Source organism: Trichechus manatus, unplaced genomic scaffold, assembly GCF_000243295.1.
Source record: "Trichechus manatus latirostris isolate Lorelei unplaced genomic scaffold, TriManLat1.0 scaffold00208, whole genome shotgun sequence".
NCBI lineage: Eukaryota > Metazoa > Chordata > Mammalia > Sirenia > Trichechidae > Trichechus > Trichechus manatus.
Window position 1 is genome coordinate 1,510,568 of NW_004444144.1, and position 16,589 is coordinate 1,527,156.

Consider the following 16,589-nt stretch of genomic DNA (forward strand, 5'->3'; position numbering starts at 1 on the left):
GCCTGCCCATCCACAGCTCCGCGACCAGCCAGAATGCCGGCCGGGGAAGTTCACCAGGAGTTTACAGACCTCCTTTGTCACCAAGTGCCGCTTGGAGACATCAATCACACCCTTAATTTACCCGTGTCACTTTCCAGAGGAAAGCCTCCCCGTGAGCAGCCAGTGGCGCTTCCTGTCTCACCCACTTGATGAGGATTTCATCTAACTGGTCCAGGTTAAATCACTCCCCGGATTACTACAGATTTAGTGCAGATACTGCAACAGTGGCCTGGGAATCCACAGAGGGCCACCCCAGCTCGGGGCCCAGGGGAGGGGAAACCTGGAGAGCCCAGAGTGGGGCCTGCTTAAAAGGGGACCTAGGGGTAAGGTCAAGGATAAGTGGGGGCGCAGGTCAGGGAGGAAAGAGGAGGTGGAAGAGTGGATGCGGGATGCCCAGAGTCACAGCGGCCCCCATCCTCCCCACCCCTGGATGCCCGGGGAGACCCTTGCTACTGGGAAGCTGGGTGCCTCGCACTGCCTCACCCTCCTCATGGACGTAGACTGGGTCCTACCCTCCGTCTTGCTTCCTCTAGCTTCATGTGAGCAGAGATCCCGAGGGCCGGGGGGAACCTTGCCCGGCACTGCCTGGCACTGACGCCTGACTGGAAATGCTGAAGCAGACCATCTTCGGAACCACAGCTGCGCCCAGTACCTTCCCTCCTCACATATTTTCCGAAGCACACAAGGCTTTGCACAGGCCATTCCCTCTGCCTCAGATGCTGTTCCCTGCTTTATCTGCCTGGTGACTTCCTGGTTGTCCTGCTGGTCCCAGCTCAGACATCACTTACCCTAAGATGTCCTTCCAAACTCCCACAGGCAGGAGAGTTCATCTGCCCCACCCTTGTCTCCTTGCAGGAAGGTCTCTCTGACCATCCTGTGAGCTGCCTGGGAGCCAGGACCACATGCCTGTCATCTTTGTAACCCTGCCCGGCATGCTCAGCCATGTTTGGGGCTCAGCAGATCTCTCCAGAATGGATGAATGAATGGGTAAATACCACCCTGCCCTAATGCACAGACTCAGCCCACGGGCCAAGTCACATTCCCAACACATGCAAAGGGCTCCCCTGGGCTGTCACCTGCTCGGGGGAGTCTCATCCTGATACATCTATCAGAGGCCATGTGGGGAATTCAGCACCAGAGCATGAAAGGCCAAAAAGGGTTACAGAGACAAAAAAGAAATAAAAAAAAAGAAAAACTCATTGCCACTGAGTCAACTCAATTCCGACTCATAGCAACCCTACAGGACAGAGTAGAACTGCCCCATAGGGTTTCCAAGGCTGTAATCTTTACAGAAGCAGACTGCCACATCTTTCACTCATGGAGCAGCCGGTGCGTTCAAACCACCGACCTTTTGGCTAGCAGCCGAGCACTTAACCACTGCACCACCAGGGCTCCTTAGTTAAACCCTCCTCATTTAAGAGAGGCCCAGAGACATGGGCGACTTCCCCAAGGTCATCCAGCAGCCCGAGTTCCAGGAATAGGGTCACGCCCGTAATGCTATCCCCGGGGTGCCAGGAGCCCTGCAGCTCAACAAGCCTCCAAGAGGCTGACCTCTGGCTCTTTTGGAATCCGGGGCATGGGTAGGGCTCCCCAAGTTCCTGTCCCTGCCTCCCCTGTCCTCCCCCAGAGGCTGCTGCCCGAACAGCTGGCACCTACCTTGCGCTTCTTGGCGCGGCCCTCAGCCTGCAATGTGCGGGTGCAGCGCTGCACGCACTCGGAGAAGCTGAGGTTGCTGTGGTCGGCACTGTAGTCGAGGTCAGCCAGGCGCGCCAGGGACAGGATGTAGTTACAAGCGATCCGCAGGATGGCCAGTTTGGACAGCTTCTGCCCGTATGAGTAGCACGGCACCTGGGGGTGAGAAGGCATCAGGAAGGGCTGCAGGTCCCCCTGCTGGGCACCTTGGCCAGCCACGCAGGCATGGGGCTGCTGAGGACAACCCCTGAATCTGGACCACCTGGTAAGGGAAGCTAGGCAGGAAAGGTGGCCTGGCTGAGGTGTATCTGGGCCCTTGGTCCTGCTTTTATTACCTGCTCTAAGCACCCACTGATGATGCACACATCACTCAGCTCATGCACTCACAAATTCTTCCTATTTTACAGGGAGGAAACTGAGGCTCAGCCCCTGCCCGCAAGCCAGTGAGCTTCCACATGACAGCTCTGCTCTCCACCCTCCCCGAAGGAGCTTCGCGGAGGGAAGAGACCTTTTTTTTGAGTTCTGATGTTCCAGTCATTCACTCAGAGTACTTGTTATGCTCAGCACCTTGGGGATCCAACAACGAATAATAACTTGGTTCCTACCTCAGAGAACTTATAGTAAAGAGTGACGTTACAATACCATAATGGAGACAGGCACCCGGGACTCGGGGACACACAAGAAGGAAAGCCCTAAGGCTCAGCTGGAAGGATACAAACACAGCTGGCTTTCTTTCTCTCTTTTTTTTAATTCCCTTTCTATATACCCACTGGACCTGGGGTGCTGCTGGACATACAATAAGTGCATAATAAATACTTACAGACCCAACCAGACTTGACATGTTTGTCAGAGATTCATCACCAACTGTTGTTATGCTGTCATTGTGTGTCATCGAGTCAATTCTAACTCATAGCGACCCCATGTGACAAAGTAGAATTGCCCACTAGGGTAATAAGATTAGGCTGTAATCTTTGTGGAAGCAGATCGCCAGGTCTTTCTCCCGCAGAGCCGCTGGGTAGGTTTGAACCGCCAACATTTTGGTTACCACCAAGAGCTTAACCTTTGCACCACCAAGGCTTCATCACCAACTAGACACTCACTAATTGCACAGGACTGTACAGGGTGAACACAGATGATGCCTCTCATTTTTTAACACTGTCCCCCAGTGTTTGCTGCATGAACAAAAACCCACAAAGACTGAAGCACACTTGAGCAGAGTTCCATGTTGTGATGTGGAAACATTACAACAAAATCCATCTGACAGGTGCTGACCAACAGATCCTACTGCTGTTACCACACACAGTTCACCTCAGTGGCTGAGACAGGTACCTCTCACCCAGCCAACCAAGACCCTCAGCTTCCCCCTCTCTATGTTCTTCCAGAATCTATGAGCAACCATACCACCAATATCTGGGACTTACCCTTATCCCACCGAGAGTGGGACCAACAGGGTACACCCATTCAGCAAATATTCGTTGTTGTTTTTGCTCGGTGCCTTAGAGTCAGTTTCAACTCATAGTGACCCTATGTACAAGAGAGCGAAATACTGCCCGGTCCTGCGCCATCCTCACAATCATTGTTATGCTTGAGCCCATTGTTGCAGCCACTGTGTCAATTCACCACGTTGAAGGTCTTCCTGTTTTTCGCTGGCCCTCTAGTCTACCAAGCATGATGTCCTTCTCCAGGGACTGATCCCTCCTGATAACATGTCCAAAGTATGCAAGACATAGTCTCACAATCCTTGCTTCTAAGAAGCATTCTGCTTGTACTTCTTTCAAGACAGTTTGTTCGTTCTTTTGGCAGTCCATGGTGTATTCAATATTCGTCACCAACTCCACAATTCAAAGGCGTCAGTTCTTCCTTGGTCTTCCTTATTCATCATCCAGCTTTCGCATGAGTATGAGGTGATTAAAAACACCATGGCTTGGGTCAGGCGCACCTTAGTTTTCAAGGTGACATCCTGGCTTTTTAACACTTTAAAGAGGTCTTTTGCAGCAGATTTGCCCAATGCAATGCGTCTTTTGATTTCTTGACTGCTGCTTCCATGGGTGTTGATTGTGGATCCAAGTAAAATGAAATCCTTGACAACTTCAATGTTTTCTCCGTTTATCATGATGTTGCTTATTGGTCCAGTTGTGAGGATTTTTGTTTTCTTTATGTTGAAGTGTAATCCATACTGAAGGCTGTATGTAGACTTTGATCTTCATCAGTTAAGTGCTTCAAGTCCTCTTCACTTTCAGCAAGCAAGGTTGTGTCATCTGCATAATGCAGGTTGTTAGTGAGTCTCTCTCCAACCTTGATGTCCCGTTCTTCATAAGGTCCACTTCTTGGATTATTTGCTCAGGGTACGGACTGAATAGGCATGGTGAAAGGGCACAACCCTGACTCACACCTTTCCTGACTTTAAACCATGCAGTATCCTCTTGTTCCATTCAAATCACTGCCTCTGGATCTATGTACAGGTTCCTTATGAGCACAATTAAATGTTTTAGAATTCCTACTCTTCACATGTTATCTATAATTTGTTATGATCCACACAGCTGAATGCCTTTGCACAGTCAATAAAACACAGGTAAATATCTTCCTGATATTCTCTGCTTTCAGCCAGGATCCATCTGACATCAGAAATTATATCCCTGGTTCCACGTCCTCTTCTGAAGCTGGCTTGAATTTCTGTCAGTTCCCTGTTGATATACTGCTACAGCCGCTTTTGAATGATCTTCAGTAAAATTTTACTTACGTGCGATATTAATGATATTGTTCGATAATTTATGCATTTGGTTGGATCACCTTTCTTGGGAATAGGCATAACTATGGATCTCTTCCAGTCTTCCAAATTTCTCGGGATAGAAGAGTGAACACTTCCAGCGCTACATTCGCTTGTTGAAACATCTCAATTGGTATTCCCGTCAGTTCCTGAAGCCTTGTTTTCGCCAGTGCTGTCAGGGCAGCCTGGACTTCTTCCTTCAGTACCATCGGTTCCTGATCGTATGCTGCCTCCTGAAATGGTTGAAGGTCGACCAAGTATTTTCAGTATAGTGACTCTGTGTATTCCTTCCATCTTCTTTTAATGCTTCCTATGTCATTTAATAGTTAGCAAATATTAAAATACAACATATGTTAATATAGTATACAACAAATATTTTAAAACAAAGCAAATATTTAGTGAGCAGCAAACCTCCTCCCTCTGCCCCCCATATGCAGGCACTGTTCTAGGCCAGTGGTTTGAAATCAGGGGCAATTCTGTCCCTCAGGGGACAGTTAGCAATGTCTGGAGATGTTCTTCGTTGTCACCACCAGGGATGCTGTTGCATATTCTACAGTGCGCAAGAAAGTCCCGCAACAATAATTACCCAGTCCCTTATGTCAACAGTGCTGAGGCTGGGAAACCCTATTCTAAGCACTGGGGATAAAGCACGCACAGGACAGTCACCTCAGATCAGGAATGCTAACTGCATCACCCACTCTGATCTCACTTGGAACTATATTGTCCAGGAGCTTTCCTGAAGCCCCGCTCCTACACCGTGAACCAGGCTGGCTGCCTGCCCTTAAGAGTGCTCACACAGCACCCATTCTGGCTTTAGCATCCAGTTATTATGGCTCGTTGAAGGTCAGCATCCACTGTAAGCCTTGGGGGGCCATGTCGGCAGAGCCAAGCATAGGCCTGCCCAGCCCGAGCCCTCAAAAGAGTTTGTGAGTGAGGGAATGAGTGAGTGAATGAATGAATGTTCTCCCTCCGTCTTCACTCAATGGCTCCAGAACCTGTCCTCTCTCTAAGGATGAGCACTTAGCACCCTCGTAAGAGATATCATATGGCATAGCGCTTAACTGCATATACCTTTTATACCTGGGTTCCACTCTGGCTCTAGCTCTTCCTAGCTATAACTCTGGGCAAGTGACACAATCTTTCTGAGCCTCAGTTTCCTCCCCATTTTGATAAAGGACTGGTAGGGATTACACAAGATGATGTATGCATTGCACAGAGTGAGGCCCAATGAGGTCAGCGTACTCACTACAGGTGATGCTACAGCAGGGCCCCAAGGAGGGGATGCAGAGAGGGTGAGAAGCATGAGATCCGGAGGCAGGACACAGTACCTGGCTAGCCCTCCCCTCTCCTCTCCCACCCACCCCAAAGAGGGGGCAGGGGGTCGCTGAGAACGGCAGCCCAGGCCAGAGGAAAGTTTGCTGTTAACCCACTGCCATCGAGTCAATTCCAACTCATAGCGACCCTACAGAACAGAGTAGAACTGTCCTACAGGGTTTCCAAGGCTGTAATCTTTATGGAAGTAGACTGCCACATCTTTCTCCCATGGAGCGGCTGGTGGGTTCAAACTGCTGACCTTTCCGTTAGCAGCTGAGCACTTAAAAGTCTGCTGTTAGTCTTTTTAAATTCTTCAGCAGCCAGGAAAGGCGTCCCTGGGTGGCACAAACAGTTAAGCGTTGGGCTATTAACCAAATGGTTGTGGTTCGAACCCACCCAGAGGCGTCTCAGAAGAAAAGTCTGGCAATCTGCTTCTGAAAGGTCACAGCCCTGGAAACTCTATGAAGTAGTTCTAGTCTGCACACATAGGGTCACCATGAGTTGACAGCAAGGGGTGTGTGTATACGTGAACAGCGAAGGAGTCACACCTCACCTGAGCTAGGAAACCAGGAAGGAGAAGGGAGGTGACAGAGAGAAAGCAGCCGCCGTGCATTGCCCCTTCCCATCTCCCACTCTTAGCCCCGGCTGCAGCTCCAAACTCATCCAAGAAAAGCTGGCAGAACAATGCACTTTGCTTGTTCCCAACCAGAGTCCAGAGAATCCTCTCCCGCCTCTGCTCCATGCTGCTGTATCAGCCTGAACAAATAAACAAGGTCTGTGGGACAGAAAGGTTCCCAGTAGTCCTAGAGCAGGGGAGGGTCTCGGCCTCCTCTGAACCCAGCCTGATGGAGGCTCAGGGGCTGGACATAGCTCGGAGACAGAGGCCCCTAGCATTGTTTTCCCTGAGAGGAAAAGCTGAGGGATTTCCTTAAACACCCGGCTGTTTGAGCCCCTGGCCCCTAACAGCTGGGCTTCCCTGTCGCTGAGAAGCAGGGATCCCGGGAGGGATCTGCACACTGGGATCCAGGGTCACTGGGGGACTACAGAGCAACAGACGAAGCCAAGGTCAAAATGCCACGTTCTGGGCCAGTTTTGTCCCAAACTGTCACTTTGTCCCGTAGCTTCTGTCAAGTTCCAGGCCTAACAACAAGAAAATCAGCTACTGAACTCTTGTTGTATATCTCACACTGTGATAGCTATTTATAGGGAGTATTCACCCATTTAAAATTTTTATCCCGTCTGCAGATGAGGAAACTGATCACCAGCCAAGACCTGGTTGGAGTCAGAAGCCTATCTGACTGGCACCCTAGGAAGGCACGTGGCCACCAGGCTCTCCCGACCCCCACCAAGACACCAAGGACCCCCTTCAGACAACCCACCTCTCCTCTCCCCCTCCCCCAGAGACAGCTCTTCAGTTCACCTGGCCAACTCCAGATCCTCCTGGTACTCTACGCAGGATGCAGCTCCCTAACCCCCACAGTCCAGCTCAGGGACACCCAGGCCTGGGCTGCTGCAGCAAAGTGGGGGTCTGGTGGCCCAGCTCTGGGAGGCTGGGGTAGCACAGAAAAAGCTGGTCTGAATTCCAGGCACTTACTGGCAGTGTGACTTTGGGCAAGTCCTTCACCTCTCTGAGCCTCAGTTTCCTCATCTGGAAAGCGGGGATAACAGTGCCTGTGCACTTCACAGAGCTGTGAGGACTGCATGCGTTGACTCTGCCAGAGCCTGTGACCACTGGCCCTGACTGCTCCTTCCCCTTCCTCTTTCCAGGGAGCTGGAACCAGGGCACCCCTTGCTGCTGGCAGAAGGCTGGAGGTTTGAATACAATGTCTATATTCATCTTTTAAACAACCCTATGAGGTAGATATGGAATCTCTGGATGGCACAAATGGTTAAGTGCTTGGCTACTAACTGAAGGCTGGTGGTTCAAATCCTCCCAGGGGCACTTCGGAAGAAAGGCTTGCTGATCTACTTCCTAAAGATCCTATGGAGCACGGTCCTACTCTGACACACTTGGTGTCACCAGGAGTAAGAATCAATTCAACAGCAACTGGTTTGGTTTTATTTTTTTAATGCGATAGATATTATCACCTCCATTTTACAGAGAAGCATTTGACACTCCGGGGGAAAAACTTCCTGTGTCTCTCAGCTGATGTGAGATGGGCTGGGATCTGAAGTCATGGCTTAGCTGGGCTCTTCCCAATTAGCCATAAGGAACTGCGTGGGGTTTTGGATAAGCTTTCTCCATAGCCTAAGGCATGTGTGGGGAGGTGGGAAGCCCACCCTTCTGAGCCAGGAATGCAAGGTTCTGGACTGATGATCCCAGAGACACCCAACCTTTGTGAACTTACCTCTTTGAGCATCCACAGCAAGGCCCAGTGCCCACGACGCCCCACCTGGCCTGCAGGGGCCCCACAGCACTCAACTGCCCACCCTGGTCAGAGGACACAGTGCCAAGGAGGAGGCAGGGTGGCCTGGCTGCAGCTCTTGACAGGCTGCCCAACTCTCAGGAAAAGAAAAAGAATTTCCCCATCCTTACCTACAGAATGTTTGAGCTTCAGAGAAGCAGCTTCTGTGCTTTTCACAAGGCCCCATATGCCCCCAAAACATTCCATCCCACCCACCCCAAGCTGGGCCCTCTCTCCACTCCAGCAAGCAGGAAAAAGTGGGAAGGACATTGGACTGGGGGTCAGGGCCTGCTCTACCCCTGGCCATCCACATAGCCTTAGGCAGGTGACTAAGCTTATGGGAACTCATTTCCTCAGCAGTGACGTGGGTGTCAGAATACCTGCTACTCGATGGGATCACAGCATACTATAGAGAAACTAAATCAAGAACCTACCAGCAAACAACCTGCTTTATGCATATGGCACACCCTTGCTTTCTGAAAGTGTAGAGGACTTGAAGTACTTACTGACGAAGATCAAAGACCACAGCCTTCCATACGGATTATACCTCAACATAAAGAAAACAAAAATCCTCACAATTGCACCAATAAGCATCATCATGATAAACAGAGAAAAGATTGAAGTTGTCAAGGATTTCATTTTATTTGGATCCACAATTAACACCCATGGAAGCAGCAGTCAAGAAATCAAAAGACGCATTGCATTGGGCAAATTTGCTGCAAAAGACCTCTTTAAAGTGTTAAAAAGCAAAGATGTCACTTTAAGGACTAAGGTCTGCCTGACCCAAGCCATGATGTTTTCAATCGCCTCATCTGCATGCAAAAGCTGGACAATGAATAAGGAAGACCGAAGAAGAATTGATGCCTTTGAATTATGGTGTTGATGAAGAATATTGAATATACCACAGACTGCCAGAAGAATGAACAAATCTGTCTTGGAAGAAGTACAACCAGAATACTCCTTAGAAGGAAGGATGGACAGACTTCATCTCACATACTTTGGGCATGTTATTAGGAGGGACCAGTCCCTGGAGAAGAACATCATGCTTGGTAAAGTAGAGGGTTAGCAAAAAAGAGGAAGACTCTCAATGAGATGGATTGACACAGTGGCTGCAACAGTGGGCTCAAACATATCAAAGGTTGTGAGGATGGCACAGAATCAGGCAGTGTTTTGTTCTGTTGTACAGAGGGTCACTATGAGTTGGAACCGACCCAACGGCACCTAACAACATAACAACAACCAGCAAATGCAGGAAAGGCCTCGAAGCCTTCTGCCCTCTTGTCTCTGTGCCAACTCCTGCCCACCCTTCACACCCAGCCCAAGACCCTGGGCCCACAGCTCCAGCATCACTGTCCACTGCACACAACTCAGCACTTGATTCCATCTGAAATGATTCTCTAATTGTTTCATATCAGTGAGAGTTGTATTCCTGGGGCAAGGCTACTCTACATGGAGCTGTTCAAGATCCTTGTCCAGTCTATTTAAGTGGGTCCTTTAAAATTCTAACCTCTAAACAGCTACGAGGCTGGATCCTGAGAACCTGGGTCTTACTTGTTAAAAGTCATGGCCCCAGGGCCAGACAGACACGGGCACAAAAGTCGTGGGCACTCTGTGACCTTGAGCAATTTGTTTAACATCCCTATAAGTGTCTTCGTCTGTAAAATGGGTACGGAACAAGAGACCCACGTTAGGCACTCTGTCCTGTGCAGGAGGCTCACCAGCAGCCGCCCTGAGTGACTGTGAGCATGAGGGGGCGGAATAGAGGCCCCTGTCACCCTCACCCACCTGGATGGGCCCTCGATGCAAGCAGGCCTGCTCCCCATTCCCTAAGGGTTAGTGCAAAGGCTGCTATGGGGTGAGCCATGGCCCCCCGACACCCTATGGGGTCTGAGTGAGGGAGGTGCTAGGCTGGGATGCCACCTCCATGCCCACTGCTGGGCCACCCTGAGTTCACTCAGTGATGACCCTCTGGGAGACTCCAGGGGGGCAGGGGAGGGGGCCTGGGCCTCATTTGCTTGTCGCCTTCGTCAGGAGAGGCACCTCTGCAGATCCTGAGGGCTGCTCGCTGCCCACCTCAGGCCCCTACCTGCCAATGCTGCCATTTCCCCATCAGCACTGAGTGACAGGGCTTCAGGCGGAGCAGGCAAAGAGGGAATCCACGTGGAGATCAGATGCTCCAAGAGTGGGCATGGCCTGTGAGCCAGAAGACCCTGCCAAGAGGCCCAGACCCACAGCACGGCCAGCCTTTCCCTCTGACCCTTCCTATGTGGAGCCCGAGACGCCCGCACGTGGGCCAGGCCCAGCTGTGCACACATGGCTTGAGGCCGGAGGAGAGGGCTCTTGTGCAGCCAGGCTGGTGGCATGTGCTGCCACCTGACCATCTGCCCCGCACACCGCCCCCCACCCCCCGACCACAGGCCTCTCCCCCACCTGCACCTCTGCCCCGTGGCCATTTAACTCACCTTTCTGGTTGAGGGGATAGTAGGTTATGGAGTAGCTCTGACAGAACAGGGGCCTGTGTGGCTTCCTTGAGCTGAGGGTGGACAGCTCCAGGGTGTGAAATGGGCTGAGAAGCAGAGCTGTGAGAGCCTGGTTCACACCTGGCTCTGACAGTGACAGCGGCACCCAGCTGTGCAGGCTGTGATCCTGCAGCGCCATCGCTCTCGAGTTCCGGGAGTGACACACGGACGTGCAAGGCCACGCGCCTTAGCAGAAGGCTGCCAGACCTCGACCAATTTACATAAGCTCTCTGAACCTCAGTTTCACCACGCGCAAAATGGGGGAGAGATGATAACAGTGTCTATTTCATTATACGAACTAATATGCATAACGTACTTAGCACAGTGCCTGGCACAAAGTAACCATCTAATAAATGGTCATCTCTGACTATAATTAAAATTATTACAGAATTCTTATTTCTACATGTGCTGAGAGCTTGCCCAGCCCTGAGGACATTGTAGATGCTCAAGAAATGTTCTTCCTCCTACAGCTCCCATTCCTTTCTTCATTTGCTTTTTGCAAAGAAGCTGTGTATGAGGCCCAGAGAGGGGAAGGGACTTGTCCAGGGCCACACAGAAAACGTGCCGCAGAGGCAGGACTCAAATCCAGCCTCCCGACTCCCAGTGCAGGGATCTGTTCACTGTACCCGGAAGCTGCTCAGGAAGACAAAGCCCCAGACCAGAGCCACAATCCCAGAGTGAACTCCTTGCCACGTCAGCCAGGGCCCATTTCAACCAGTCAGGTCTGAGCCTAGATCCCAGAGCAACAGCCCCTCAGACTCGGGGGAGGGGGTGCATTTTACAGGCGGGGAAACCGAGCTCCAAAGGAGGAAGGAGCTCCTCCAGGAACCCAGGACTTTCTTGATCGGTGAGGACGTGGTAGGTGTGGCCTCAGCTCCTGGCTTTGTGGTCAGAGGGGCCCTGGCTGAATTTCCTTCCTTCCCAGGCAGTAGACAGGTGCCTACTGTGGCCTAGCAGCCCTTCTGGGGAAGGGACAGAATGGTTTTGGCAAAAAGAGAACAAACAGGAGCAGGCGTGTCTGTGAGCATGTGTGTGTGCACAGGTGTGCGTGTGTATGTGTGTGTGTGCCTGCCCATGTATGCGCACACACCCTCTCCCTGAGAGGGCTTGGTTTTGCCTTCTGCTGAGACATGCTGGACCCGCCCCTTCTATACAGAACTACCCCACGGGGAGGGTGGAATTGAAAGGAGACCAGGATTAACAATGTCACCTCAGAGCGCCTGCCAAGTGCGTGCCAGCCTCTGATTGCTACTGAACTCCACAGGTCGGGGAGCCATGACCTGATAGAGACAGCGCTGTGGGAAGCATCTGGCCAGGCAGGCTTTCTGGAACCTGCTGTCATCTTCCCTAACCCACTAGGTGATCTTCGACAAGTCTCCTGCCTTCTCCAGGCCTCAGTTTTCCATTCCATGTAATGGGCTAATCCAATACTGGCAGAGACGTTGTTAGGATCAAATAGGATGACATTTATTTTAGGAAGAAGTAAAAGCCACCAGACAAATGAGATGTAGTGTGGCACTCAGAGACCTTGGCCAGTCTCTCACTGGGAGCTGAAAGAAGCAGCTGGAGGGATAGAAAGGGCGCTGAGCTGGCAGTCAAAAGGCCTCGGTGCCAGCCCTGCCCTGCCCTCACTCTGCCCTGCCACTCACCAGCTGGGAGGCTCTGGGCACGTGGCCTCCCCAATCAGGGAGGGGTTTCCCTAACTGCAAGGTGAGCAAGCGGACCAGCATCTCTCTGCCCTCTGTCACCCATCCTGCAGGCGAGTAAGTGGCAGGACTTACTGCAGATTACCCTCCCCCCCCGGGGCATTCAGACACAGCCCAGGGAGGGACTGTCTGCTCCACTGGGCCCACTGCCCAGGGTCCTGGCTGGTGTGGTTGCAGGCAGTTTCTCAGCCTGGTCTGTGCCTGACCAGCCACCCGGCCTCACTGACCAAACGTCTCACCTAAACCCAGGCAAGACACATGGGTTCGAAGTCAAAGGGCTTCTTTCCCCAAGGATTTAATTCCTTTCCCACTGAATGGACACAGGCATCATTTCCCGCTCTCCCCCAGGGGAGGAGGACAATGTGCTCCAAAAAGAGAGCCACGCTTTCGGAGATGCTTTGTTGTTGGCTAAAGCCTAGAGAGATTGAGTAACTTTCTTGGAGTCACACAGCAGCCAGCTTCAGAGCAAGCAAAACCCCGACTCCTCAAACCAGTCACACCCACCCCAACACTTCCCCAGGCCGTTTGGGGTGGGAATGGAAAGCATTCACCATCCACTTCCTAGAACTGTCTGTCTCCCTACTCGCTGAGAAAATGTGAAGCTGGAACCAGAGGGCTGTGCCCACCTTTTTTTAAAATGGAACTGTAAACTGTCCCTCACCCACCATGGGTAATTCTCAGGCAAGTATTCTTCCCCCAGCCCGGCAGAGGGGCACTGTCTGCTGTCACCAGCCCCAGACTGAGAAGGCCTGACCTGGCCGAGAAGTAGATTCTGAGAATCCCCCAGAGGAGCCCCCAGCTGCCCAGTCCTCTCCTCAGCTGGGCTCCTTTCACCACGGGCTGACGGGCAGGATGGGAGGGCAGCTCTGGGGGAGACTCCCCCAGCCGATCCCTGAGGCCGCCCTGGGGAGGGGGAGAAGCTTATAGCCCACGTTCTTAAAGACGCCAGAGCGAGAGGTGCAGAGCCCAGAAGCAACCCAAGGGTATGCCTCTGCTGGAAGCTGGAGGCCGAAGAGGGGTTGGCGGGCTCCTCAAGACTGCAGAAACCTTATATTCTAGCAACCCCAGGACAGCCCCTCTGCAGCCTTCTGGGCCTCGCCACCACCAACAGGCAGGCGAGACCCGGACCAGATCAAATACGGGGGCGGGAGGGGGGTCATCCCGTTCTTTCCCAGGCTGAGACACTGCCCCTCTCCACTCTCCACTGCGCCCAAGGGACTCCAAGAGACAAATTCTCGCTGCCATAAAAGTGAACTAGGAGGGCTGAAGTCAAACGCACAGTCAGGGTCACTCTGCTGGCGGGTGAGGCGAGTCCGGGGCCGGACATCTCAAACCTTCATGCCCGCTTTGCACACTAAGATCCGTACCAACGCTGGAGCAAAGATCACTGCCCCGGTATTGCCCAAACCTGTCTGGGCTCTGGGGCCCAACCGGGAGGAGACAACTTGCCTTTAACACACACCTCAATCCACCCGAAAATTCCCGGGCCAGTTACCCACCCACCCAGTCCAGCAACCTTCCCCTGACGCAGTGAGGGTGTGCGGCGGGGAGCGAGTACCTGCTTCCTGAGCGCCTCGAAGGCTGCGCTTATGGTGTGCACCCGCGTCCGCTCCCTGGCGTTCGCCAGGAGCCTTCGGGTCTGCTGAAGGGCTTTGATCTCGGAGGAGGCGGCGGTCGCTTCGCCTGGCCGTTTCCTAGGCGACGCAGAGGAATCCGGGATGTTATTGTAAATTACGTGTGAAATTGACGAGTAGGAACTTTCCCCGGGGCGCGTCGGGGGTGCCGGGCGCAGAGAGGACGCTGGGGGCACTGGAGGCGCGGGGCGCGCGGGCGGCGCGCAAAGCAAGATGCGGGGACGCAGGCCCTGCTCCCGACCAGGCTGTGCCTCCGGAGCCCCTGATGTCTGGCCCTGGGGCACCGGAGGCGGCGGCGGCGGCGTGGGGAGTCCCGGCCTCACTGCGCCCAGGGCGAAGCGGCGCTTCCGCGCGTCCAAGACCTCAGGCACCCGAACGCCCCCGCGTTCCCCTGCCGTGACCGCTCCCCCACCTGGGAGGACGGACGGCGCCACCGGGGCTGGCACCCGGGCCAGGACCGGCTGAAGCCGCTGGGTCCTGTCCCGCAGCCCGTTGGTGGCGGCGGCGCCGGACTCGGGCGCTTCCAAGTCCAGTCGGAAAGTTTTATAGCCGTTCGCGCGCCGCGCCGGGTCTTTGCCTTTCCTCTTGAGCTTCTTGAGGCCGTTCAGCTCCTTCACGCACACGGTCTTCCACGGCCCATCCTCGAGGACCGGGATGTGCTTCATGGCGCGGGCAGCGTGCGAGGCAGGGGCGTGGGACTGGCGGGACGCGCACCCGAAGCGCTCGCTCTGCACGCCGGGTGCAGGCTCTGCCCGGCCGCCGCCGCGCTCAGCGCCGCTCAGTCTCTCGCTCTCCCCGCGCTCTCTCTCCCTCCCTCCCTCCCTCTCCCTTTCCCCCCCACGCCCGGGGCAGCTGCGCCACCGGCTCCGCGAAGCCGCCGGGCTGTCCGTTCCCGAAGCGCTCAGAGTGTCATCTGAAGTCGCTGCCGCGTTGCCAGCATTTCTGGAGAACGCCCGCTGCGCTCCATCTGTGTTTGTTTAGCCTCAGTTTACACAGAAGCCCAGTTCGCGAGATCAGTCAGCGCCGCCACCCGTAGAGGAGGCAGCTCCCGCCGCCGCCGACTCCCTAGCCCCGGCTGCCCGAGCCGCGAGCGCCTTTAAAGAAACAGGAAGCATTTTTCAAAACAGCTGGGCTGCCGGCCGCGTCCTTTGTCCGCGTCCTCTCTACCACCCGCCCCCCACCCCATCTCTCCTTCCCAGAACCTGCCTCTTCTCGCTCTCCCTCCCCACCCCCACTCAAGTGGTGGCACGTCTCTCTCCCCAGGGGACAGTCTGCTCCCAGCACCACCGCCCGGAGCACGTGGCTTCTGGGCGCTTCGACCCTTTCCCACATCAGATCTGAGCCTTCTTCTCCACCCGGCCTTGCTGGCCTCTCGGTGTTTGTAGCAGCGTCGACCTTCTCCACCCAGCACCTTCCTGTCCACCCTTCCACCCCGGAGCGGCGATTTTTCCTGGGGAGTTGGCAGGGAAGGGCAGGGCTCCAGACCCTCACCCCCATGGCATGGCAGCCCTGTCCATTGCCTCCTGGTTGGGGCATGGAGGCCAGGAGTAGGCGAGTGCTCAAGCGACAGGGAAACTGCCTTCCCCAAAGTCACACAGCGATTCAGGGGCAGCAGCGGAGGGTAAAAGCTTTGGAGTCAGACAGACCTAGCATTTGTGTGAACCCAGAGTCACCTCACCCCGGGCACCCGGCTAAGCCCGGATTTACTTGGCTGTGAAATGAGAAATGTGGAGAACATCACCGCCTAAGACGTCGGGCTGCTGAAAGGGATGAAACAGAAAATCCCAGGCATATAGAAGTTGCTAGTCAAATGGAAGCTATGATTGGCACGAGTGAGAAGGGAGGGCAAGAATAGCCCCAGAGGCAGATTTCCTGGGTTCAAATCCCAGCTCTGTCCCCTACTGAGTGACCTTGGACAAGTCACTTAACGTCTCTGTCCCTCCCTTTCCTCCTCTGTGAAATGGGAATAACGACTGGACCTTCCTCCTGAGGTGGTTGTGATGATCAAATGAATACATAAGTGCAAAGCACTCAGAACAGTGCCTGGCATGATGTGAAAGCTTTGCATGTGCCCACTGTTAATGGCAAGGGGCAAAAGCCAAGCCTCCAGGGCAGAGTCCAACAAACCCCTTTGGCATCCCAATCAAGATTTTGGAAAGAAGTCAAGCTAGTAGACTCTCCCCCATCCTCACTGGAGGCCCACCTCCCGGCAGCTGCCCTCTGAGAACCAGCACAGGGCTTCACTCCTTGCTGGTCCTTTCTCTGTGGCAGGTCCTCCACAAGGTGGGCCGTGGTTGCTACAAGTCCAGAAGGCGGGTTTGGGAGGAGAGATGGACCTGGTCTTGGGCTCCAGCCTCTACAGCCACTGGAATCTTCATCTGCCTGGTTTCAGTCCTCCCCTCCCCAGACCTACCAGATGCTGTGGGGGTTCCCTGTGAAAATGCAGGGGCCCAGCACCTCCCAGACCACTGCCAAGATTGGAGTGACCGCTCTCCTCCAGGGGAGAACGCCCT

The 16,589-nt window shown here is 53.8% G+C and overlaps 1 protein-coding gene across 1 annotated transcript; it reads right to left on the reverse strand.

Annotated features, from left to right (window-relative positions):
• Nucleotides 1-344: 344 nt before the first annotated feature.
• Nucleotides 345-14,741, reverse strand: ATOH8 (atonal bHLH transcription factor 8). The gene is made up of 3 exons (XM_004388256.1): nt 14,001-14,741; nt 1,696-1,887; nt 345-356 (listed from the first exon to the last, which is right to left on the reverse strand). Exons 1-3 carry the CDS (start codon nt 14,739-14,741, stop codon nt 345-347), a joined length of 945 nt encoding a protein of 314 aa, XP_004388313.1.
• Nucleotides 14,742-16,589: the final 1,848 nt, after the last annotated feature.